Here is a 27,643-nt window from a genome sequence, read left to right as displayed (position 1 = left end):
AGGAATATGCAGTCTAAAATACTGTTTGATAAGAACTGCTTGCTTTCTGCACAAGCTCCTCCTGAGCAACAGCTCTGACTATCACATAGTCCTAAGATTGATGGCACAGGTATTAAAGATCAGATTGCTATGCACGTAATCAGCCTCTAGTTTTGTACCTAAATGCTTTTGTCAGTGTCCAATTCAGCTTATAACTTGTGTAGATGAGGCTGAAAAATTGACATAAAATTTTAGGGTGTGCAACAAGTTGGCTGTGCTCCTTTGGTTATGGCAATAAGTTAATTTATGGTCAGATTTAGATATTATTGGTCTTTCATGTGTAAAGGGAAACCTCAAAGCAAAACTTCCTTCTTTATTTGAGTGCATTGTCCAATTCTTTTATTAGCTGCTCTGCTGCATAAACAACTGGTCTTGAAGAGGAGAAACATATGTAAGCAAAATGCTCCATCCTTTCCCCCGCAGTGCCCAGGAGGCATAGCCACTCTCTCAGCAGAAAACACTGCCTGCATAAAGAACAAGTCTACCCAGCCTCTTTTTCTAGCCTTTGCCTTTGAGGAAATTTTCCATGGGCATTAAGCCCGTGGGTCAGTGGATTACTTTTAGCTCTGTACTGTGTCAAGCACTTCTGTCCCGTATGTCATACCCAGTTGTTTTTTTATAATTTTTCTTTCCCAGTGACTATGCTCCTTTTTCCTTCATGCTGCTTTCTGTGGTGCTAAACGTGAACATCAGGCATGATTTTAGGAAACCAATTCAGAGGACCTGTTTAAACTGCATCTCTAAACCTTCCAGAGCTGCTGGGTGCCTGAGTTTTGGCGGCATCTTGGCTCAGCCGCAGGGCTGGTGCCTAGGGCAGGGGAAGGGAGGGCAGGAGAGCGGCGCAGAGTGGGTAGCTGCTGTGATCACAGCGATGTGGAGCTGGGTGTCTTCTCTGTCTCCTCCCTGGTCATGCTGGTTTTTGTAGTGGTTTACTAGCAAGGCTTGCAAAACATGAGTGCAGACACAGAGGTTTGCAATACAGAAATGTCTCTCCCACCACTGCATATTTTTAGCTTTCTTTTGTGACCACTGATTAGATACTTTGTTTGCATTTGACACTTGCTTGCTCTAGGGTTTTCTGCGTCTGAATCCTGCACCCTCAAAAATTATTGCTAAGAAAATACAAATTGGTCTGCCCTCTGTGTGCATAGCTTGTCTTTTGTGTCAAGCTTTCCTAAGCTTATGAGACAACAGGTGCCTGTCAATTCCGAGTGGCTCTCATAAAATTCATGTATGAATCTTTTTCAGACTTTCAACTGAAAGTGTTACCTGGGCTGAGGATTTGCTGGCTGCTCATGTATCTTGGTCCACAATTTGGGAATAACTTTTGTATTCTGCATGCCCTGAGTTTTCCCTCTCACTGGTGTTCTGTGAAGCCTTTTCAGGTGGCCCTTGTGTTTGTTCTCCCATTTGTTCAGCAGAAGATGGCCAGTTTCATTCTTATCACTTATTTCTTTTTTAAATTTTTTTTTTCTTTAAAGTCAAAAGAGCTTTGAATTCACTGAGACACTTAGGTTTTATTGTACATTCATCCCATGTAATGCTCAGCAATTTTCTTATGCACTTGTTTTCTAATATAATACCTGTGGTGAAGGGCTGCTGAAGTTCCTGTGAAACTTGGACCAATTAATATTGACACATGTTGGGGATTCAAGACACAGGCAGGTTTTAAAGAAAGTTGAAGAAAGAACCTAAAGAAACCAACCTGCAGTTAAATAATCCAATATTAATGATGTAAAGGGAACCTTCAAGAGAGGGATCTAGTCATAAAACCTTTCAACCACCATATCCTGTAGGGGACATTTAAATAGAAAAGACAGTATTGTAATTTACAATGCTCTTGTCAGTAAATAGCAGCAACTATGACAAGCCACCTGTTAGCTCTCCTGCTCTCTCTAATTGCTGTTGTCCTACCCCTGAGATGTAAGTACTCATCGAAGGACAAAAATATCCAGATTCTCTCTTCCTCTGGATAACACATACCATAACTGCACTTCTGTTGCATTTCAGATGGCTGCATGGACATTATCGGAGGACATGTTGTGCATCCTCATTCTTGGCCTTATATGGCTGCTATCCAGAGAAAGAATTTAACTAAGTGTGGAGGGGCTTTTGTGGAAAAGCAATGGGTTTTGACAGCAGCGCATTGTGAGTAAGTATCTTATACTGGGGCAATTTTAACTCTTCTTTGAGGTGAGGTATGGTGTGCAAGCCTGTAAGTAAAGAAAGTGGATATTGATTTTTTAAGAATTGTTAAAAGCTTCAGTTTTCTCACTAAACTGATCTAAGAACTTGTCATTCTGTTTTAAATTGTTTTGTAAACTACTTATCTGCATTGTGTACAGTTACCTTCATTAGTCAGATCGTGCCAATGTTATGGGATACAGACTGTGCTGATAAAAGGCCCAGTTCATTATTGCTGCATCTGAAACAGCAACCTCTTAGAGAAAGAGATATATTCCTGTCGTGGTTTAACCTCAGCCAGTAACTGAGCACCACACAGCCACTTACTCACCCCTCCCCCCATGGGATGGGGAGAAGAATGGAAAAAAACTCGTGGGCTGAGATAAAGACAGTTTAATAAGATAATAAAGGAAGATAATATGGTAATAGTAATAGTAATAGTAATAACAATAGCAATAATAATAATAAAATAATAACAATAACAACAACAATAATATATCTAAAACAAATGATGCACAAATGCAATTGCTCACCCCATGCAGAAGAAAACAACTCACTGCTGAATCTATTTCCGAGCAGCGATCCCAATGTTTGAGGGTCCCACCACCATTACTCTCAGTGTAGTCTTTAACAGTCCACTGTAGTGTTGGATTTTCCCAGAGGCTGGTGCGTGGTGGGCGATGTGATATACCCACTCAATGCCCAGGTGGCTCTTTGGCCCAGGTGTCTATGAGGTTGTTTCATAAATGAGTCCTGTTGTCTGACTCAATACTTTCTGGTGTGATGGGGTGCCATGTCACCACAAGACTTGCTTTTCAAGACCCAGGATAGTGTTGTGGACGGTGGCATGGGACACGGGATATGTTTCCAGCCATCTGGTGGTTGCTTCCACCATTGTGAGAACATAACGCTTGCCTTGGCGGGTTTGTAGGAGTGCGATATAATCAATCTGCCAGGCCTCCCCATAGTTACATTTCAGCCATTGTCCTCCATACCACAGAGGCTTTAACCACTTGGCTTGTTTGAGTGCAGTGCATGTTTCACATTCATGGATAACCTGTGCCATAGTGTCCATGGTCAAGTCCACCCCTCGATCATGAGCCCGTCCATATGTTGCACCCCTTCCTTGATGGCCTGAGGTGTCATGGGCCCATTGAGCTACAAATAATTCACCCTTATGTTGCCAGTCCAAATCTGCCTGATCCACCTGCTGGTTGTCTTGATGTTCCTCAGTGACGCCACTCTTGCATACGTGGGCATCTACATGATGTACTTTTACAACCAACCTCTCTACCTGGGCATCAACATCTTGCCACACTGGTGTAGTCCAGATGGGTTTACCTCTGCATGGCCAGTTGCTCCGCTTCCATTGCTGCAACCACTCCCACAGGGCATTTGTCACCATCCATGAGTCAGTAAAGAGAAGAGCACTGGCCACTTTTCTTGCTCAGCAATGTCTGAAGCCAGCTGAATGGCTTTCATCTCTGCAAACTGGCTCAATTCACCTTCTCCTTCAGCAGTTCCTGTGACTCACCATGTAGGACTCCACACAGCAGCGTTCCACCTCTGATACTTTCCCACAGTGTGACAGGACCCATCAGTGAACAGCGCATATTGCTTCTCATTTTCTGGTAGTTTATTATATGGTAGGGCCTCTTCAGCATGCATCACCTCCTCTTCCGTTGATATTCTGAAATCTTTGCCTTCTGGCCAGTCCATGATTAGTTCCAGAAATCCTGGGCAACTGGGGTTTCCTATTTGAGCCCATTGTGTGGTGTGACACACTTACTCCACGTAGCATCAGTTGCATGATGTGTAGAGAGGACCTTCCCTTTGAACATCCAGCCCAGCACCGGCAGTCAGGGTGTCAGGAGGATCTCTGCTTCAGTGCCAATCACTTCCACAGCAGCTCGAACCCCTTCATGTGCTGCCAATATCTCTTTTTCAGTTGGAGTGTAGCGAGCCTTGGATCCTCTGTATCCCTTACTCCAAAACCCCAGGGATTGACCTCAAGTCTCCCCTGGTGCTTTCTGCCAGAGACTCCAGGTAGGGCCATTCTCCCTGGCTGCAGTGTAGGACACATTTTTACATCTGGTCCTGCTCAGACTGGCCCAAGGGCTACTGCATGGACTATTTCCTGTTTAATTTCTTCAAAGGCTTGTCATTGCTCAGGGCGATTTGAAATCATTCTTCTGGGTCACCTGATAGAGAGGGCTTACAATCAGACTGTAATTTGGATATGCATTTGCCAGAACCCAGAACACTTAAGAAAGCTTGTGTTTCCTTTTTGGTGGTTGGTGGAGACATAGCGGCTATTTTATTGATCACATCCTTTGGGATCTGATGGCATCCATCTTGCCATTTTATTCCTAAAAACTGGATGTCCTGTGCAGGTCCCTTGACCTTACTTTATTTTACGGCAAAAATGGCTTTCAGAAGGATTTGTAAAATTTTCTTCCCTTTCTCAAAAACCTCTTCTGCTGTGTTGCCACATACAATGATGTCATCAGTGTATTGCAGGTGCTCCAGAGCTTAACCCTGTTCCAATGCACTCTGTATTAGTCCATGGCAAATGGTGGGACTGTGTTTCCACCCTGGGGCAGTCGATTCCAGGTGTACTGGACACCCCTCCAAGTGAAAGCAAACTGTGGCCTGCACTCTGCCGCCAAAGGGATTGAGAAAAATACATTAGCAATATCAGTTGTGGCGTACCACCTGGCTGCCTTTGACTCCATTTTGTACTGAAGTTCGAGCATGTCTGGCATGGCCGCATGACTTCATTCAGGACACAATAGTCTACTGTCAGTCTCCACTCTCCCTTAGACTTTCACACTGGCCATATGGGACTGTTAAAGGGTGAGTGGATTCTGCTGATCCATCCTTGGCTCTCCAGTCAATGGATCAGCTTATGCATGGGAATCAGGGAGTCTTGGTTGGTGCAATATTGCTGCTGGTGCACTGTTGTGGTAGCAATTGACACTTGCTGTTGTTTGACTCTCAGCAACCCCAGAACAGAAGGGTCCTCCGAGAGACTGGGCAAGGTAGGCAGCTGTTAAATTTCCTCCATCTCCAAGGGAGCTATACCAAAAGCCCATCAGTGCCCTTTTGGGTCCTTGAAATACCCTCTCTGGAGGTAGTCTATGCCAAGAATGCATGGAGCCTCTGGGCCAATCACAATGGGGTGCTTTTGCCACTCATTCCCAGTTAGACTCACTTCAGCTTCCAATACAGTCAACTGTTGGGATCCCCATGTCACTCCAGAAATACAGATGGATTCTGGCCCTTTATAGTTTGATGGCATCAGTGTCTACTAGAGCCTTATACTTGTGGGGGTCTGATGTGCCAGGCCATGGAATCCACACAGTCCAGTAAATCCCATTGTCCCTTTCTTCCACCTGGCTGGAGGCAGGCCCCCTCTAGTCCTGGCCATAGTATTCGTTACTGATGAATGGATTCATGTGGTGCACGTGGGTTGGAATCTCATCCTTGTTACTCACTTCTTGAAAATATGAATCAGAAACTCCTTCCATAAGATCAGAAGAAAGATCAGTCCTCCTACTCTGTCTAGGGAACTGGCCACTGGAGACTGGAGCAGCAATTTTCCTGAAAGAATTTGAGATTGTTTTTCCTTGCAACTCACATACTTGTGCTTCTAGGGTCGAGGTAGGTTTTCCATCCCACTTCCTCATGTCCTCTTCGTTGTCACACAGATAAAACATCATGGTGTGTACCGTCTATATCCTTACTCCTAATAGCTGAGATACTGGTCCATACAAGCAGGGAATTGGCCATATCCTCTTTGCATTGCCATTCCTCCTGGGACAGTTTCTCAATCAGGTTTTTGGATTTTTCAGACTGTCTTTCCACAGCTGAGACACAGGCCCATAGGGAGGCAGAGATTTTCTCTGTATTGCCAGAGTTGGCCAGCCACTTCATTCACTGTTGGTCCCTCTTTGTTTTTCCATGCCAGTACTGCCAGTGACTTGGCATAGGCTGGTGGTGTACTCTGTACAAACCTCCACTGTATGGGTTGGGTACCTGGGACTTCATCTTGATCTGTAGGTAACTGCACATTGTCCAGGTCATAATAAACCATATTCTGCATGGCTTATCCCCTCAGGTACTGGATACCTCTCTCCATGGTGGTCCACTTGCCTGGGTGACATATAACATCTTCTTTGAAGGGATACTGTCCCTCATGCCTGACAAGGCTTGCCTCCAGAGGCTGGGGGCTGAGGACTTATCCCAGCATCAGAGCAGCCAGGTGACAAGTTGCTTGCCTAATCGACAGCTGAAGTCTTTTCACATATCTCGCATCTCACTCAGGGATAGGGATAGGGATCGGGTGGTTATCTCTGGTTCTGTCTCTTCCTCCTGTTCTTGTGATGGCCCTGTTTCCTCATCCTTTACTAAATGAATTGACTTCTGTGTCCATTTCTTCTTGTGTATAGGGGTGACTGATACTAGTATGCATTGGTTCTCTGGTTCAGCCACAGTGCCTATCACGGGAGTTTGAGTAGCCCCAGTGCCTATTGCTGGGGTTTGAGTGGCCTCAGTGCCTGTCACAGGGGTTGGAGTAGCCACAGCGCCTGTTACAGGGGCAGATTTTGGATGGTAGTCTTAAATTGTTGTTTAACCCTAAACAATTCCTGAATCACATTCAGGAGACCTAGCAATAGAAGCGTGCTGGTCTGGACATCCCAAGGATATTCATCATTCTCAGGAGCTATTGTAATTAGCCTAGAGAAGAAGAGGAAGGTGAAGGAAGGTGTCTCCCCCACATATTGGCTCTTCGAGGAGAAAAAGTAAGAAATGCAATTATTAATAGCTTCTGACAGATGGCTCCCAAAGTATGGAGATGAAACCGTCACTGTCCTTCCACTGCCGCTGAATACAAATACGAAACTGATCTGACTATCAATGATTTTATCATACCATAAACCGGTAGTAGCTGAACAGCAGAGCGATAACCTTAATCAAATGGCCGGAGGTGACAAACCACACATAAACACTGATAACCAGTATATATGGCAAGTAAGGTGTTTGTTACATAACACAGCTCTGCAAACAACTGTGAGAACAATTAAAACAACATTGTGACCAGAGGACCAGTGACGATTAAACTAATACAATAAATGCTTATAACAAAGTTCTTTTAATGTGCTCTGGTCAGATCTGTTGCTATCTCAAGCCTTTGTGCACCACTTGGGTGCCAAAAAGGACTGTTGTGGTTTAATCCCAGCCAGTAACAGAGCACCACCCAGCTGCTTGCTCACCCCTCCCCAACAAGGGGAGGAGAAGGGAAAAAAACACTCATGGGTTGAGATAAAGACTATTTAATAGGATAATAAAGGAAGAGAATAGTAAAAACAACAACAACAATCATAGCAAAAATAATAACAACAACAATATATATAAAACAAGTGATGCACAAATGCAATTGCTCACCACATGCAGAAAAAAACAACCTGATGCCCAGTGTGTTTCTGAGCAGCGATCCCACCTCCCGGCTAGCTTCCCCAGTTACACATGGAGCGTGATGTTCTATGGTAGGCAATATCCCTTCAGCCAGTTTGGTCCAGCTGTCCTGGCTGTGCTCTCCTAGCTTCTTGTGCACCTGGCAGGGCGTGAGAAGCTGAAAAGTCCTTGACTTAGTGCAGGCACTACTACTACCTAGCAACGACTAAAAACATCAGTGTGTTATCAACATTATTTTCATACTAAATCCAAACCACAGCACTATAGCAAGTACTAGAAAGAAAATTAATTCTATATCTCAGCCAAAACCAGGACAATTCCAAAATGCTTTAAGCAAGTCTTACCTGTGTCCCTGGGACTAAGCCTCAAAACATCCTGAGAGATGAAGTTGAATTAGATGGAGACACTATTCTTCCCATTTTAAGTGACCTGGGCTCACAAATGCTGAATATCAGTCATGACTGTGACAAGGAGCCTTGTCCTTTTGACAAGTCAAACGTGAGCACAAGCACCCCTTCCCCAGGTGGGATACCCCAAGTATGGCACAGCTGTTGAACAGCTAGCTCAGGGTAAGGAGGACATCTACTGTTCGTGTTAGATGCCCTGCTTTTGCTAAAATGTTCTCTAAATTGTATTTTAGTTCTCTATTTTTTTCCCGTATTTTGAGTAACTGAAAGCAAACCAATTGCAATAAATCCGTGCAAACCTGACCTCCTCGTACACAGTGTGGACAGCTCAGCCAGCCTTCTTGCATTAGTCTGAAATAGTGGATGCAGCTCCTTCTTTCTAAGTGAATTTGACTTTCACGCTTCTTCAGCTGAATCTGGTTTGGTTGCATTTTTTTGTAAGGGTACAAATATTCACACCTTGCCTGTGTTAGTCTGGACTTTTACAAAACAAAAGCCAAGCCTTCCTCTTGGAATTAAAGGATTTTTTAATGGGAGCTGGAGTCTCTCACTCTTCAGTCAATGGGTTAGAGATAGCCAGTCAGTTATGGTTACAAAAATTCAGATTTGGGAGCTAATCAATGGAAAGGGCACTGGTTGTCTCTGGTCCTGTGGAGAGGACAACTCTGGTCACTGGTTTGGTTTTCCTACAAGCACATAGGTTTGAGCTGACTTGAGGTGGTAGTGGGTTCTTTTGTTGTTTGGTTTTTGCCCCCCTCCCCGGCCCCAAGCTTTTCTGTATGCACAGTGGCTGATTGCCTTGGCTTTCTGCAAGTCCAGCAGTTGCACTGCTGTTGGGGATGATACATGAAAGAGTCCCAGGGATGGAGTTTTGTGAGTCTTATATCATTCTCACTATGTAAGCGTGCTTTGTAGATAAAAAGATAATTTTTTAGGATCCAGCACTGCCTTTGCAGCTATTTTCACAGCAAACATTCACATACAAATAAATGAATTGTATCTTTCAGTGACACATGCATCTGGAATGAAGAAAATAATATTTTTTTGTTGTTGTTTGGATTGATAAAGTCTTTGTTCTGGCTTGAATAAGTTGTCCTGTGTATAGCGAGATTGTGTTCTGAAGATGAAGTACAGAAAACCAGCCATATGTGCTCTGGCAATGTCATCTTACTGGGCTGCATTAAGTTTAGCAGTGCAAAATGAAGACAGGCAAACTCTAATAAATACATTTCTGATGATACACAGAGAGCTTGGGGGAGAGGGAGATTTATGAATTGCTTAACTCCGTTTATTTGCAGGAACTGGACATATAACTCTCTTTGGGGTTTGGCAGTCTCCCTTTTTAATATTCACTATAGGGGTGTCTTGAGTTAGGCAACACCCGTCCTTCTTCCTTAATGGGCTGAATCCTGTATTTAGTGAAGTTAAGGATAAAACTTTTATTAATATTAAAGATGTCCACTTTAGCAGAGTACTTACCTGTATGCATAATGCTCAGAATGAGTATTGAGTATCGATGTGTGTACTGACATCCCATCGATGTCAGCAAGACAACCTAGATGCTATTAGTCAGGCATATTTCAGTCCTTTGCAGGATTAGTTCCTAAATCCAAAGGAGACCATTAAAAAACTAATGAAAGGCATCAGTACCAGCAGTCCTTGTGCAAAGGACCCTCCTCAAAAAGCCAGTAGGATTTTTCATAAAATAAATTCCAAACTCTGGAAATCCCTGTATGTCAGCTATCACACCATTATTTCACTAAACTAGATTTACAGTAAAGAAATGTTACTTTGTAGAGGAAAATACAAGCTCATGTCAAAACATCAAAATGAACAATATCTTTTTCTATGTTTTAATCATGTTGTAAAATAAAATTGTGAATATTACATTACCTGTCTTTTGATTATCTTAAGAGATGTTGCTCAGTTCCAGTAGTGACCTTCTCTCTTTGTACTTTCTTTAAATTACAGATTAAACAAGTTAGAATTTAGAGTTGTTCTTGGAGCCCATAAAGCATCCATAGCTGAAAAGAACAGCAGATATTTAAGGTTATGCACTACTGTCCTAATCCTCAGTTTAGCAGGTCTTCCAAGGAAAATGATATAATGCTCCTCAAGGTATTGTGTTAATTACTGTTGTTTTATTATAAAAGGAATTTTGCTGATGATCGTTTTGGCTATTCTTTGATATCGAAGAGTACATTGTTTAGTTAGCTTAACTATCACAGAACACCCTGCTTTTCGTTGTACGAATCTAGATAAGGTTACAGGATCACTGGCACTGTGAGCAGGGATGACATTTCAAGCCCATTCTGTGCTCTGTAACTCCCTTTAACCCACTCACTGCAACAACCTCTCCAAGGCCCGAAAACACACTCTTTATTAATCTTTCAAAGGCAGCACTGAAGCGATGTATGCAATGGAGTCTGTGTCACACCTGTATCCCAAATGGATGCCTTGTGCTGGACTAAGCAAAAATGGGGATGAAACTTACTGCTAATTATCTGGGGTAAGCACATAAAATAAAAGTATGGATAATACAGGACATAGATGAATTCAGCTCTAGCAGCACAGAGTGGTCACATAGTGAAGAAGGCTCAGGACACTAAAGAATGAGGCATGGAAAGATGTCTTCACCCACATCATCCTGGATGCCAAAGTGGGGCAGGGCTGTAAGAATTACCTGCATACCAGCTCCTGCTCAGCCTTGCTCATGCCTCACGTGTCCCTGCACGGAGAACTTTGTTAATCCAGCACTGAGACTGACATGGAAGCAGCCATGGGTGTTTTGAATCGGGAGAGGGCAGTCTCTATACAGGAAACCTGTAGATGGTCAAATGGTTCTGGAGGACTGCCCTCCTGGTACCAGCAGTTTCAGTGCTGATCCAAGGTGCCTGAGAAAGATAAGACTTGTACATCATCTTGCCTATTCCTTTAGAAACATCATGACTTCGGTACGATGCCTAATAAATCTTGGATGGATCTTAATTCAGGCTATGCTTTAATGTTATGCCTGTGATAATGAAGAAACAGTTTTATGTGACAGATCAATATGTATTTTTAAAATAATTGGCTAGGTACAGTATATTATGAATATTACCACACTTCTGAAATAATTGGTGGAATTATATGGAAAAGGAAGTGATGACTTGAACCTGATTTCTAATATTTAGATGGTATCACCAGTTTGGTATGACAATGACACAGGGAGGAAACAAGCAATGTCCCTTTCTAGAACTAGCTGGAGCATTTACAGACATCTGTGCCCCCAGCAATTTATTACTGCCCAAGTGTGAGAAGCTCCTTCCCCCAGCTGTTAGTGAGCATTCTCCATCTGCTTCACTACAAAGGCAGACAGGTTCCTTTCACTGGTTTCTCCTGTGGCCACCAGCAACTTATCTGGAACACCAGCTTATTTGTGAACACAATACTAAAATGGATTGCTAGGAAGTAGTATTTCTAGAGCTGAAAGTTACAACTCTGTTCCAGAATGACATGGATAACATAAAATGCTTTGTCTGAACTTGACACAGGAGCAGAGACAGTGTTAGCACTAGGGCTCACCTCCCATCTCTACAGTTCTGGTGTAATGCAGTAGTAAGCAACTTGGGATAAACTTTACATCTTTGGAAATTCCTACCAGCACTGGTGATAATAAATTTTAAGGACTTTTTCTGATAAACTTGTGATTTGTTGGAGTGCCTTTTTAAAAAGGTATAAAGCCAGAATTTTTTAACTGACAACCATTCAGCAACACATATAACCACTTGCGAAATGAATCATGGTGCGGTGATCATGTGTAAAACAGAAAATGTCTGTTCGGTAGCTGTGAGCCCTTACCAAGCACATTGAGGATATGTGTAAGTGTTTGGCTATGTTTTCATTTATAGGCTTAACATGGCCTCTGCTGAAGGATGAATCTGTCAGGTAAAGGCCAACAAAACACAGACACTTTGGATCATTTAAGTCCTTTTGAATCTCTCAAAGCAAAAACTTGGCAGTCTGAAGAGTTCAAGACCTCATTTTTCCCCAATTATGTCGCTGCTGTCATGTCTAATTCGTTATAGCTTTTGTTTTCATCTCTGTTACTGGGTACATTGCACCATGCTTTAAGACCTTTATGTTTGTCAGTCAAGCAGCAGAGTCTGATTTCAGCACAGAAGTTCAGTGGCAAGTTAGGTTCTTGAATAGGATATAGAACCATCAACCTAACTCCTGCGCAGGTTTTAAATTTCCTACTGTAATCAATGGGAAGCTGGGCTTGAACTCCTTATGGCTGCCATAGATTGGGAATTGCTATACAGACACCAGGGAAACTCTTCTGGATTTGCAAAGGGGCAATTAATCTCAGGATCAGTTCCTAAATATTGAAAATTGATTTACAATGAAAGTATTGGTAAAATGAGACTAAATGCCAGTGGAAACTAGATTATACTTTCCTTCCTTTCTGCATGTGAAAGCATTTTTTCCTTCTTTTTTCCAGCTGAATGGTATTGCAAAACTGAATAAATATGTGCAACTTTTGCCTCTGCCTGACTCTTGTGAAGATATCAAACCTGGCACAACATGTAAAGTGGCTGGCTGGGGAGTCACATGTTCAGGAAAGCCATCAAAATATCTTCAGGAAACAACTCTTAAAATTTTTAGAAGAAAAAGCTCTGAGAGCAAATATGGAAATTACATAAAAATAACCAGCAACATGTTGTGTGCTGTAGGGAAAAATAAATTTTTGAAGAGAGATGCTTGCCAGGTAAGAAGTGAAGTTATAAAGAGGAGGGGATGTGCTTTTAATAATGGTTCCCTTTTCACTGGGAGCAAAGCAGTGCTAGACACTTAATGAGGCTGATCAGATTCACAGTGGTTTTAACCACATTTGTAAGAGACTTTATTGCTGTGAAAAAGAAGTGTTAAAACTTTGACTAGTTTAGGTCCATATACACAACAAGATGGAGAGTATGGGAATTTGAGTCTAGGATTGTCTCAGCTAACTTCAGATGCATTTCCTTTAGCATTTTCTTTAGCTAAGGTGCTCTCCTTAGGCACCACCTGTAGTTATTGGAGAAGAAGAAGAACTTTCAGGGTCTGAATCCTCTGATCCTTTCCAGATGTCAAGATCTGAATAGTACAGAATTAACTGTACATTCAAAAGTGCTGTTCGAATCTTGCTTTTGATGTCTTCTGTGCTGAGTTCAGAAGGGCCAGTTGCCGAAGAAGTGAGAATCAATTTATACCAACAGTAGAAAAATACCTTTTGAAATAGAATTATGATAGTACTGTGCTGGTCTACAACATTTACATCAAAGGCTCCCTCAGACTTCAAAAACAACCTCTCCTTATATCTCACCCAACTCCCATGAAGTGATGTAAGCCAATTGATCCATTTCATAGGTTGGAACAGATTAGAAGCAACTTTTCCAAACACGCTTATGCACTGCAGGTGGCACTGCATGCTCCTCTGGAGAGCAACAAACAGACATTGATAGTTACTTCTATTTTGTGTTCTAGGGAGATTCAGGTGGGCCGTTAATCTGTGCTGGGCAATACAGTGGGATAGTTTCTTTTGGAAAAGGACGTGGAAGACGAGGCATGGCTGGAGTTTATACATGACTGACTGAAAAATATATTGACTGGATAAAGAAAGTAATTTCCCTTCACAGAGATCCACGAGGCAGGCAAGACGGTTTTAACAAATACTGTCCTGTGCATTAGAACTAGATGCTGCTGCTTTAGTGGGCCACTTTTAAAAAGTACCTCCCAGCTTTACAGCTTTACTAAGACCACCACAGCTTTATGAGAATAGTTCAAAATATTCCCCTTTGTACAGATAACATGCTTATTCATCTTTAGTAGGAAACTGCCTCTTAGATAACACAATTTGTATTGGACTTCACCCCACTTCTTGGTGTAATGGGAAAGTACTGCTCACCTTATTCATTGTGCCTGCAACATATTTGAATGTGTACTCACAGAAAAATTCAGTTTCAGACTGATAGCAAATAAGATGTCTGCTGAATGAGAAAAAACAGAACAAAAGCTTTAAGTGCTCAAATATTTTTCTGTGATGTTATTCGAAACCAAATACTTCAATTCTCCATTATTTATTTAAATATTTGTTTAACTAAATTAATTTAAAAATATAATTTAATTAAATTCATTTTCAAAGAGTTAAAATATTAAACAGATAAACATTTTTCCAATTAATTTTCCATTATGAGAGAGGAAAAAAGAATTTTTTTTTTTCTAGATTATTTTCCCTTTTTTGGAGATCAAATCAACAAAATCATCTCTTCTCACAGCTTGGTTCATGATCTCACCCTTTCAGTGAATGGTCTGTTGAAAAACTATAAATACTGATTGTAATGGGAGTAATTCTACTTCTCTAACACAGAGCCTATCTAGCATCTGTCAAAACAAACAGGAATTTTGCTATGTATTTCAACAGACTTCTACTAAGAGAAGGACCTGCTGTGTTTCTGAAGAAGCCTGTGGTTAGCTTGGTGTATTCCCATTATCTTCCAAATATTTTTGAGGTTGGTTTTTTTGCCAGCAGTTTAGAAGTGGCCATCTGCAGGGTTTCTCTGCTTCTTTGGTTATTGCATTAACATGTACCAAATACTATAAACTTTGGGACATCACAGAGGCATGAATAAATAACTCCAACACATCAACATAGTGGCCTTGATTATTGACAGCAGCCATGTCATTGTGCTGAGCAGAGCAAGCCCTGTCTCATGATGGCCATGCAGATAAAGCGGACACCGCAAAGCTGGGTTGGCAGTCGGCCGTGGTGCCACGAAACCTGCCCATGTTGTGTATGGGGGCTCAATCCAGTTCTCACTGGAGGTGATGGGAAGATCTTAAGAGATGCCTGTGAGAATAGGCTCAGGCCTGGAACACAGACAGAAACTGGGAAAAAAGAGGAAAAAAGGGGAAGAGATATAAAAGTGGAAAGAATGATATACTGCTATTAACATGTTTCAGCTGGGGGTCTCAGAGTTTCTTGCAAACACAAAATAGTCCCTTTTATCTTTGTAAGGTAAATGACAGCAAGGATATTCTTCTGCCCATCCCACAGGAGACTTTTCACACCCCACAGCCCAGTAACAACTAATTGGTGTTTAACCTCTCAAAGGCAAATATTTCACTCGCTCTGTTCACGTGGAGTGCTTGTATCTCAGTCACTGATGGGACATAATGAGGGATGGAGTCTGGGAACCATAACCCAGCAGGTTAATTCCAGTTCAGATATTGGGCTTTGTGTGCGTGTGTGATCACTTGTAATGACTTTACTTCATTTACAGCATCTTTGTTTCTTTTATGGGCGATGTAGCAGGTGGAAGGGCATTACTGCCAGGCCCAACTGCCCCTGCCCACTCCCCAGGGCTCTCCCCCTACCTGGCCACATCCCAGGGCTCGTGTCAACCCCCAGGGCCATCAGCTCCTGCCCCAGCAATGCCACAGCTCCCCTCAGCCTGACCCTGCCCCACCAATGCCACAGCTCCCCTCAGCCTGACCCTGCCCCACCACGGGCCCTGCTGAGCCAGGCCTACCCACAGGCTGACACCCTGGCCTTGCCTTGGCCTGTCCCCAGGGAGGCGCAGGAGCAGTTTGCTGCGCCATAACCTCATGACTCATTTTCTGTCCACTGTGAGGCAAGCCAAGTCTTTATTCCCTCCACACGCAACAAGAGGTAAGTAAGTCTTCACTAGCATTGTGAGAGCGCCTGCTCACCCACCCCTCTGGGTGAGGGGCAGTCTGGGCCAGGGAGTGTTGTACGAGTTTTGCAGCGAGGATGCAAAATGCCTCACAGTTCTTCATTTTATTAGCACCCATGACAGCATGCAGTGGAAGGATGACTGATTCTGTGGCTGGGTGTAGGCCAAGGTCCAGGAAAGGAGGAGTGTTGGCTAAACAACATGACCACTGGTGTCACTCACTGCTGAAACCACTGCTGGGCTGGTTCTCAGAACTGAACTGAACAGGAAAGCCACAAACAGCATCTCCAGGTATGTTAAAGTTTTACAGACAGTCACAAAGCCTGACAAAATTAAGCTAGAAGCACGTTCTTACCAGACTGAGAGGAGCTCATATGCAGCAGTTTGTAGCAGAGTTTACTAGATTCCAGTTGTTTCCAGCACAGCATTTGCAATTCCACTTTCCTTCAGTAAGGCAAATCTAGTCAGGTGTCTTTGAACCTGTCACGCTTGAACACTAATCTCTAGGTGCCTGTGAGGTGTCCCCTTGCACATTACCTCCCAGTTTCCAAATACAAGCTTCTTGTATCAGCCCAGCTCTCCCATACTATCTGTTTTTATTTTTACTGGAAATTTCTGAGCGGATTAAAGGAGTCCTGCCCTGGGAATCCTTCTGCCTTTGGCCAGGGCTGGGCTCCTATCTATGCTTGCAATTTGCAACTTGGTCTCTGTTGAGTTGACTTCTCTGTCAGACATTTGCATCTATCTGTGGTTTCACTGAGGTCTTTCAGGTAGGTGATCTTAATGATTATTTGCTGAGAAGACTGACTTGGGTGTTGCCTGTTACATAGTCATATTTGGGTATACAAAGCAGCCCCTAAGGTTGACTAGGCCATGCAAAGACAGGACATACAGCACTGACATGTGATGTATGGTGCTGATGTAGAGTGTACGGTGCTGGCATACAGCTGATGGCTCTGTATCCAATGGACGGGGCTGACAACTCATATTCACACATCACACAGAGATACAGATGCCAGTTAGCTTTAGTCTTTACGGTCTTTCTTCCGTTGTACTAGGCAGTAGTAGGTGATATTTTGTACTTGTTTTGGCTGTACATCTAATGCGCTGTATGTTCAATGTGAGTATCTTTTTTTAAAAAAAAAAAAAAACCCAAACCCAAATGTCTACTTCTCAGTACAGAGGGTGGCATCATCTATTGTCGACAACTGTTGTTTCCTGAAATTGTGGTGATATGTTTGGAGCATGGATTGCCTCCACATCTCCTAGTCAAAATCTTTGTTTTATCTTCTGACTACAGAGCTGCCCACCATCTAGCAAGCTGTAAAAGTAACCTTCTTTTTGAGCAACTCAATCAGGCATCAGGAAGAAACATTAAGAAAACAGAATTAAAACAAAGCAAGCCATCAGATTTTCAAGATAATTTTCCTGGATACTTGCCAAAGAGAAATAAAGATAAACTCAGAAGACTCTTTCGAAGTCTGAATAAGTCAGTTCACCATAGTCAGGCAAATTACAGCAAGTAATTTTAATATGTCTGTTACCTCTTTTAATTATGATTTTCTACTTTCCAAAATTTTTCCTCATCTCATTAATGATCCAGCAGATGGTTCAGACACCTCCATCCCAGTATGTTTATAACCCCACAATCATCTGATGAAGGTCTTTTTGGATTGACTAATAATATTTAATAATCAATATCTAGCAGATTGCAAATAGGTTGAATTTACCTATAATTCAATTCAAGGTGGCACAGGTTGCTTCAAATCCGTTGAAATCAGCTGTGAAATGTGCATTGAAAGTCAGCCACTAATTTCACAAAAAGTCATCTAGACTAAAAGCTGTACCAAGACCCACATCCTTGTCATGACAAAGAGGAAACCACAGAAAGATGAGCAAAATAGCTCTTATTTTAATGAAAGATAGATCTGAATTTTACAGATCTTAGCTACGTCCAAAGGCACAGATTAGATTCAATGTGTAAACAATGGAGTTTCACAGGGTTCATTCTTACGTACATTTGTTTGTAAAAGGCAAGAAACTTTGCCTTATTACAACACTCTCCTAAAATCTTTATTGTGATAAAATACCACACCTCTCTGCAGCCACATAGAAAATTAAAATAGGCAATAATTAAAACAGTGACAACATCAGTGAGTGAAAAAAAATGTTACTTTAATCACTCTTAATCATTGCTGTTATTAAAAAAATACTAGTCATAAGTATTTAATTAACCATTTCCATTTAAATGAATAAATGGCACACAGCTATTGGTTTAGGTTATCCTGAAACCATGTAGAGGACATTGTCCATCAGCATGTAGTGTCCGGGTTTCTTGGAACATCCATATCTCAAGCTGTCATAACCTAAGCCATATCACACATCTTTGCAGCCCCCTTGGTACCAGATAAAAGCAGCTGCATGAAAATAAGAGGGAGCTCTGGACTAATGTGTGTGCAAAACCACCGACATTTTCAGATGACAAGGGACCACACTGACAGTGATGCAGCTTTCACTGATTAAACTCTGGAGCATGCATATCCTGTGCCAAAAGCCACAGTCCTGTGCTAGCACTGATCTTAGCAGAAATCAAGTAACAAATGGTCACACTGAGCACACAATTATTCTCTGAACTGATGAAGCGCTGCGGAGAACCTTGCACTGCTTCCTTTGACTGGGGGTTGTGAGAGGACCCGTCTTCCAAGATGGCCCAGCCAGATCTTGTCAACGAATTCCTACTATGTACAATCCACATCATAATGAGAAGAATAATGTGGAGGCAGCAACTATACTTGTAGCACTAAACTTGTAACACATGGAGATAGAAGATAAACTTGCTGATACTACTGTGTAGTTCATTTTCTTCCTGCAATATTTCAAAGCGATGGGTTCTAACTGCAAGTTTTCTTGGGGATACCTCTACACTAAAACATGAGTACATGAGAACATGAGTGTGTTGAAAAGTGTGATACAGGGGGCTATGGTGCTCATGATTCAAGGTACACCAACTTCAGAAGTTACCACCTCCCTAGCTGGAGTGGAGAGGTGTTTATGCTCCTCCAGGAGCAGAAATGGGTGGTTTGAGTTAACTTGCTGCCCTGTGAATTAGTTTGTGGAGCTGTGAAATGACTCTACTGCAGCAGCAATCAGCCAGGCAGCACCAGAATGAGATTTGATAGGAAATGCACATCAGAGCCCTGAATTATAAAACAAAGTCAATTTGTGTATTCTGTCTTATGAACAATAGTGTTGATCTTATTAGCTGATCTTGACCTCATTATGCAGAAATATTGAGATTATCTGCATGAAGTAAGAGCACAGTTGGTGATAACGCAAGAAATAGACACAGTTCTAATGGGATATTTAAAGCATTTCTTTTCCAGGTCTCTTTCCCTCCCCTTGTTTGTCCTGCACCCAGTTACTGAAGTCAGGGTCGTGGTAATGGTTACCAGTTTTAGTATTCATATTTGGGACAGTGGTTTTCAGAAGGGTTTGTTATTCCACCAGCTGTGTTGGGTTGGGATTTTCCCTTCTCATGATGCTTGGTGCCAGCTTAGCCATTCTGGGCAGTCTTCATCTGCCTAGCCAAACATGTCTGGTGACTCTGGGTGGGTTTCAATGGGAACAGCCAGTGGTTCATAAATCCTGTTTCAAGCACTTATCTTAGGCAATAGGCAAACAAAAAAATCCTTTCCCTTTATGTTGGTTGTAGAAAACAGACTTAGTTGTTTACTACCAATGCTTTATAAAATAAAACATTTTTCATTTTATGAAACAGAAAAAGCCACTAAAGCCAGAACTGAAGATACTATTGCCCAACTCTGGCCCAGCTGGCCTCATGGGATCCACATGAGGGAAGATCTCGTGTACCACAGCTTTGGGGGGTGTTTCCTACTGTCAACAACCATCTGTAGCTGACCTTCCTCTTGGTGCCCTTTGCAGCTTCTTGACTGGCAGGATGAGATACTTACCCAGCACCCGGCCAGCATTCATAGTCTATAACATTATAGGCCAACCCGTGGCACAGTGAAGAGGATCCATAATGCAGCATGGGAGGCAATTAGAACTTGGGATTGGGGGCTGAGCAGTAATTATTTGATTTTAATGAAACAATCTAAGAAAGTGTATCTGATTCATTGTGAACTATTTCAGAAATTCTGCTTGCTTAAATAGTTTATTCTATCAGGGACAGGGAACATCTAAAATAACCCATGGTCAGTCTATGAAAATTCAGAAAATAAAGCAAAAGAGAAGAAAAATATGCCAGTATGGAGAAATCACATATTCTGTCTGTCAGAGTCATAATTTGGGAAATTAGCTGCAGCCTTGAATAATTTACTCAAATTTTTTCAGGCATTTGTCTTAAAGGATTAAGCTTACAGGTATTTGATTAAATGACCGAAAATTAACATCATGTTTTTGATCAAATAATTAAAGTTGATCTATGAGTAAAATAAAAAAGCAATACAATTCACCATATTTCATTTCATTCTCTCAAAAATGCTGAACAGATATAAATGCATATAAATTATCAAATTTCTGAGTAAGAACACAAGGCTGTGTTCTGCACTTGTAACACTGCTTAGTTGTAAGACCTCTTTTAGCAATATATTAAGAAAGTTGAAAATAATGAGATAGTAGCTAAAATAGATTTGGAAGCAATTAGGCTGGTTTTAGGTTTATGGCTTATAGTTCTAAGCTTTCTGGCAGTTTTGTTGCTTAATGAACACAAACTTATCACAGGCAGTATGCACCTATTAACCCTTCATTGTTTTCTAATTAGAGCTTGTTTGCAAACTTTGTTTGCAAACTTTGTTTGCAAACATTCCTTTTCTTGCTTTGAGTAAAAACCACACACAAAAAAATTTGAACTGCCTTTGGTTTCTTTACAGCAGAGAAGATCATAACACATTGAAAGTATTGTGTGAAATCCTGGCCCCACTGAAATGAGTGTCAATGTATTTATGTCATTGGGGTTGGTGTTCACAGACAATATGTGTACCCTAGCAAAAAAAAAAAAGTATCCAAATATTTGAAAATCATAGAATCATAGAATGGTTTGAGTTGGAAGGGACCTCAAAGATCATCTATTTCCAAATCCCTTGCCATGGGCAGGGACACCCTCCACTAGACCACGTTACCCAAAACCCCATCCAACCCGGCCTTAAACACGTCCAGGGGCCTCCACAACCTCTCTGGGCAACCTTCACCGTCATTGTGAAGAATTTATTCCTAAATCTACCCTCTTTTGGTTTAAAGACAATACCCCTTGTCCTATCGCTGCATGGCCTTGTAAACAATCCCTTTCCATCTTTCCCGTAGGCCCCCTTTAAGTACTGGAAGGCTGCTGTAAGGTCTCCCTGGAGCCTTCTTTTCTCCAGGCTGAACAATCCCAACTCTCTCAGCCTGTCCTCACAGGAGAGGTGCTCCAGCCCTCCCATCAGCTTCGTGGCCCTCCTCTGGACTCACTCCAACAGCTCCATGTCTTTCCTGTGCTGGGGACCCCAGAGCTGGATGCAGTACTCCAGGTGGGGTCTCACAAGAGCCGAGTAGAGGGGCAGGATCACCTCCCTCGACCTGCTGGTCATGCTGGTTTTGATGCAGTCCAGGACACGGTTGGCTTTCTGGGCTGCAAGCGCACACTGCCAGCTCATGTTGAGCTTCTCATCAATCAACACCCCCAAGTCCTTCTCCTCAGGGCTGCTTTCAATCCATTCCTCGCCCAGCCTGTAGTCGTGCTTGGGATTGCGCCAACCCATGTGCAGGACCTTGCACTTGGCCTTGTTGAACTTCATGTCGTTCGCACGGGCCCACCTCTCCAGCCTGTGGAGGTCCCTCTGGATGGCATCCCTTCCCTCCAGCATGTCGAGCACACCACACAGCTTGGTGTCGCTGGCAAACTTGGTGAGGGTGCACTCGATCCCACTGTCCGTGTCGCCAACAAAGATGTTGAACAGTGCCGGTCCCAGTACCAACCCCTGAGGGATGCCACTTGTCACCGTTCTCCACTTGGACATTGAGGTGTTGATCACAACTGTTTGAGTGAGACCATCCAGCCAATTCCTTCTCCACTGAGTGGTCCATCCATTGAATCCATGTCTCTCCAATTTAGAGACAAGGATGTCGTGCGGGACAGTGTCAAATGCCTTGCACAAGTCCAGGTAGATGACGTCAGTTGCCCTTCCCTTATCTGCCGACACTGTAACCCCATCACAGAAGGCCACCACGTTTGTCAGCCACAATTTGCCCTTAGTGAAGCCATGTTGGCTGTCACCAATCACCTCCTTATTTTCCATGTGCCTGAGCATAGTCTCCAGGAGGATCTGCTCCATAATCTTGCCAGGCACAGAGGTGAGACTGACCGGCCTGTAGTTCCCTGGGTCTTCCTTTTTTCCCTTCTTAAAAATGGGGGTTATGTTCCCCCTCTTCCAGTCAGCAGGAACTTCGCCGGACTGCCAGGACTTCTCAAATATGATGGAGAGTGGCCTGGCAACTTCATCCACCAGCTCCCTCAAGACCCACGGATGCATCTCATCAGGTCCCATGGACTTGTGCACCTTCAGGTTCCTTAGATATTCTCAATCCTGATCTTCTCCTACAGTGGGCAGTTTGGCATTCTCCCAGTCCCTGCCTTCTGCGACCTGGGCAGTGTGGCTCGAGCATTTGCCAGTGAAGACTGAGGCAAAGAAGTCGCTGAGTACCTCAGCCTTCTCCATATCCTGGGTAACCAGGTCACCCGTTTCATTCCGGAGGGGACCCACATTTTCCCTCGTCCTCCTTTTATCACTGACACACCTATAGAAGCTTTTCTTGTTGTCCTTGACAGCCCTGGCCAGACTAATTTCTATCAGGGCTTTGGCTTTCCTAACCTGCTCCCTGGCTGCTCAGACAGTTTCTCTGTGTTCTTCCCAGGTTACCTGCCCTTGCTTCCACCCTCTGTAGGCTTCCTTTTTTTGCTTGACTGCCCAGGAGCTCCTTGTTCATCCATGGGGGCCTCTTGGTGGATTTGCTTGACTTGCTCTTTGTTGGGATGCATCGCTCCTGAGCTTGGAGGAGTTGATCCTTGAATATTAGACAGCTGTCTTGGGCCACTCTTCCCTCCAGGGCTTTGTCCCATGGTATTCTACCAAGCAGGTCCCTGAAGAGGCCAAAGTCTGCTCTCCTGAAGTCCAGGGTAGTGAGCTTGCTGTGTGCCTTCCTCGCTGCCCTGAGGATCCTGAATTCCACCATTGCGTGGTCACTGCAGCCAAGGCTGCCCTTGAGCTTGACATCCCCTACCAGGCCCTCCTTATTGGTGAGAATGAGGTCCAGCATGGCACCTCTCCTCGTGGGCTCCTCTATCACTTGGAGGAGAAAGTTGTCATCGACACATTACAGGACCTTCCTGGATTGCTTGCACTCAGCTGTGTTGCCCCTCCAGCAGATGTCAGGGTGATTGAAGTCCACCATAAGGACCAGGGCTTGTGAACGTGAGGCTGCTCCTATCTGCTTATAGAGGGCTTCATCTGCTCAGTCCCCCTGGTCAGATGGCCTGTAGCAGACCCCCGCTATGATGTTCCCTTTAATTCTGACCCATAGGCTCTTGGTCAGTTCCTCATCCATCCCCAGGTGGAGCTCCATGCACTCCAGCTGGTCATTGACATAGAGGGTGATGCCCCCTCCTCGTCTGCCCTGCCTCTCCTTCCTAAAGACCCTGTATCCTTCCATCCCAACACTCCAGTCATAGGAGCCATCCCACCACGTCTCTGTAATGCCAATAATGTCATAGCCTTGCAGGCACACACACGTCTCCAGCTCCTCTTGTAGAGGCATTTCAGTTGTGCCCCCGATGAGGCTGACTTATTGGCTGGGGTGGCTGGGATTCTTTTGATCTATGTAGAGTATTTTGATGTTGTAAGTAGACTTGTGAAGAGCAAAGCTGCAGTGAAGAAAAACAGCATAATGAGGACGAAGGGTGAGCTGGAGAGATTATGTTGCAGAGAGATGCCAGGATAGAACAGCCACTCATCCTAAGGAAACAAAGTGTGTGCAACACTGCAGAAAATTCTTTAATAGTTTCCATCAGTGTCCTTACTCCTTTCAGACTTTGGCATGCTCTTCCATGAAGTTTTATTACCTAGGAGATGCTGAAGTCCTCTTGTGGCCTTTCTGAGATCATCTAATTATTGTAGAAAGTGTTTATGCTTCAAAGATATGTAATTATGAAAAGGAATAGAGATTTCTTCTTAAAGAAAAATGATGATTGATATAAATTTGATAATTTTGCTTATCTAAATGAATTAGTTCAAATTGTTTTTTCTTTGCTAATGGAAAGGTTAGTATCCTGGTGATATTGCAAAGTATACGTGGAAATATTAGCTCATGAGGACACCTAACTTGAATTCAAACAACTCAACATTTCACGCATATGACCACAGATTTTCTTGTTAGCAAAGCATGGAGAACAAGAGCTGAGTTTTTAATAGCTTTGTCATTCCTTACATGAAATAGCTACTTAGTCAAATCTAAACTATATATAAAGCATAGCTAAAACTTTTGCAGAAATGTTGTAAGACAATAGCGCTGCTTAATTGCAACAAGGTTTTTAAAAAAAAATCTTTTAGTACAGAGAAGTAGAAATCACATTAATATTTAAGATATGGTTCTATTCCCATAAGTGTCTATAGAGTTGTCACCTTTTTTTTCCTTAAGGAGCAGAGATCAAAATGAACTTGAGTTGCAAGTAAAAAGATACTCCTTACCAATCCTAAAATATTTGACTCTAAATTTTATACCTAGGATTTGAAAATTCAGCAATGCACTTTGAGATTCTGCACAGGCACCAAGAACAAACATCTCTCAAATGGGAATTTGGCTTAGTTATCAGGGACTGATGGAGTCAGAGTACAATCACCATTTGCATTGAGTAGGGAAAGGATAAAATTCACAATATTTGTAATTATATTGACTGTTGTGTTATTGTTTATGTCACGACAAAACTAATGAAAATGTTTGTTCAGTCTAATATGTTTTATTCTAGTTCTGCAGAGAACTACTGAGACCATAGGCTTCCTTGCAATAGAGAAACGAGTGCGCATTCCTACATCAGTTAATTATGTCAAATAGTGAGAGACAAAATATTTTTCACATTATCTCAGCATTAAAGCTGTGTACCATATGGGCAGAATATATGCACCTGAGGACCTAAGTAGAACATGTGAAGAACCGCCATTCACATCTTGTTTTCTTTTATTGATAAAGAAATTGAATGTTTGAAGATCATTTCTGAAAGAGTTTTGGGGTTTTTTTTGGTGTTTTTTTCTCCCCCCCCCAATTGTTGAAAAACAATAACTGTGAAAACAATGGAGATATTTTTCTATGTGGAAAGGCTTTTTTTCCCTAGGTGGACATACGACTTTATCAGGGTAATTTAGATTCCTAGGACCAAGAGATTTCAGAAAAGAAACAGCCACTGACAAAACTATTGATAAGGTGGGGGTATGTGCAGGCAGAGCATTGGTTTGGGCTGTGAGTGATCGGTCAAGTTTAGCATTGTATTCAGAGAAGTAGATTTTCTGAAGTACAGAGAGAGTATGTGACTTCTCATACTTTTAAGAAACTCTCTAATATAGATCTTAGATGTCTTGGGCATTGAAATGCATTTCTTCCTCTTGAAATTTAGATGATTTGAAAGTAGTAAAAAAACCCCTTCAGCATAACAGAATCACAACCTATTTTTTCATAATTTCCCCCCCCCACTTATATCAACTACCTATTTATTGCGTGTGACAGACCCAAACTTGCCCGCCTTGGAGAGAACTGATCCCTGTTGCCATGTAGTAGAGTTTTTCTGCCACTATGATGTTTTTTTTGTCTCTTGAACATGTTCTCTAAGTACAGCAGAATTATTTGGCTAGATTCATGAATTAATTGAGGGAAAGCCAGTGATTTCTGCTACACAGATCATCGAAGTGGTTGAAAAATCACTGGGAATAGCTGCACTGTGCAAGAATGACACAGTGCAGAGATCCTTCCATCAAAGCCAGGCCATGGCCATAAACTGTGAAGGAACAGGGCTGTGTGTGCCACGTGGACTCAGTAGCACAGACCTCAGAGGTGCCCAGCTCCATTTATATGGCTGTAGGTCTGAGGGAGGAAACTCAGAGCAGAAGTTATGTGCAGTCAGTTTGGCTTCCAGCTCCCAGGCTGGACATGCCACATATTTGTATGTGGAGTTATAGGCAAGTATATTCTCAATATGCTCCAAACATGCTATGGCTCTAGTTCCTGAGGCTCTCTGCAGATAACCTCATCATATCCAGCCATTGCTATAGTAGCTCCTGAAGTCTGTGCATAGGTTGCCAGCCTACCCAGTTCTCTGTGTAGCACCTGGTCTGCCTGGAGAAGGATGTAAACACCTCTTGCCTTCAGCAAGTAGGAAACGTCCCAAAGCATCTATTTTTACCAGAGTGAAGTTGAGTTGCCATGTTACAGTCGAAACAAAGAGTAATTAGCGATTCATTGAAAAGATACAAGAAAAGAAATCATACAAAGGGGAGTCCTTGCCGCTATCTCACTTTCCTGATTCTTATCTTTTACTTCCTATTTCTGGCTTTTCATTTTGGACTTTGCAGCTCAGCTTCCTTTCGGTGTTTCCCTTTGAATCTTTGCTTCTCGTATAGCATTGTGCTTATGGCTTTTTGTAAAGGAAGCCTGGGAAAAGGTTGGATCGTTCAGGAATGTACGGTAACATATTTTTAGTTTAGGGACTGCCTTTTGGAAGTGAGCAACAAGGGTCATGCATTAAACCTTTTCCTATGTTTAAAGAGATATTAATGCTTCCTGCTTATCCTGACTTTACATGTTCAAAAGACTGGGTAACAACAGTGGCCAGAATGCTTAAGTTCAGAAGAATTGAAATGAATGATACTCTCTCTAAAGAGTAAAATGAACAACAAAACCTTATTGTCCTAATGAATAGACTGTTCCCACGTATCAGCACAGATTAATCATGTATCATGAGGTATGTCATTTCATAGGGATCTTTAACAGGTAGCATCAAACTTTTCAGAGGGCATAAATACAACCTCAAGACCCCCACACAAGCTGCTTTTGCTTGAGAAATGGATTATTTGCAAAAGAACTAGAAAAATTGTGCCCTGAAGTATTCAGCTGGAAACACAGTTCACAGCTCACTGATACTAAACCAGTGATTGCTCAGTTCCCTGTAAAGCATTGAACCTAAGGGTTGAAACCTTTTCTGCTTCCTGAAGGCATGCCAAACATTATATATGGTGATGTAATTGTGATGTAAACTGGCACCAAGACAATTTATACTGTAAATTTGGAAAAAAAATAATTAGTACTGATCTGATCTGATTCAGAACTTCTTCCACATTTAAAGTATATTTATACCTCAAGTTAAATAATGGTGCTGAATTTTCTGCTATTGATAGCTGGGGAAGCTTTATTAACTCCCGTTGCACTCGTTTGCAAGGAAGAGCTTAGTTCAGGGCTCACTTCATTGGAAAGAAAAGCTTAATGGATTCAACAGGTAAAAAAACAAAGAAACATTAAAACCATTGGATTTATTTCATTACTTAATCAGTGGACAGTGTGGAAGATCATTGTATCATTATTTCTTCCATGATACTCAGGTATAAGCCAGACCTCTATCTGTTCACATTGTTTTCTTCCATTACATTTATTTTTTGATCCATTGTAATAATTTGCTTTGGCTTCTATTTCCAAGCCCAGAATATAGTTTCCATCTTATTCCAAATAATATTGGCTAGTTGCTAGGGGAGTGTGCTGATTTCTTTTATGATTTCTTTTCCTCAC

General features: G+C 42.4%; 1 protein-coding gene across 1 annotated transcript; it reads left to right on the top strand.

Moving 5' to 3' along the window:
* Positions 1-1,901: 1,901 nt before the first annotated feature.
* On the top strand, positions 1,902-13,817 carry LOC129199332 (granzyme A-like). Its single transcript, XM_054809646.1, is given in 6 exon segments — positions 1,902-1,962; positions 2,050-2,191; positions 10,080-10,138; positions 10,141-10,226; positions 12,592-12,858; positions 13,614-13,817. Coding segments are annotated over 6 exon segments (819 nt in total).
* Positions 13,818-27,643: the final 13,826 nt, after the last annotated feature.

This window comes from Grus americana, chromosome Z, assembly GCF_028858705.1.
Source record: "Grus americana isolate bGruAme1 chromosome Z, bGruAme1.mat, whole genome shotgun sequence".
In the NCBI taxonomy this organism is placed as follows: Eukaryota; Metazoa; Chordata; class Aves; order Gruiformes; family Gruidae; genus Grus; species Grus americana.
Note: the sequence above shows the minus strand (reverse complement) of the source record. Positions and strands in the feature narration are given on the sequence as shown.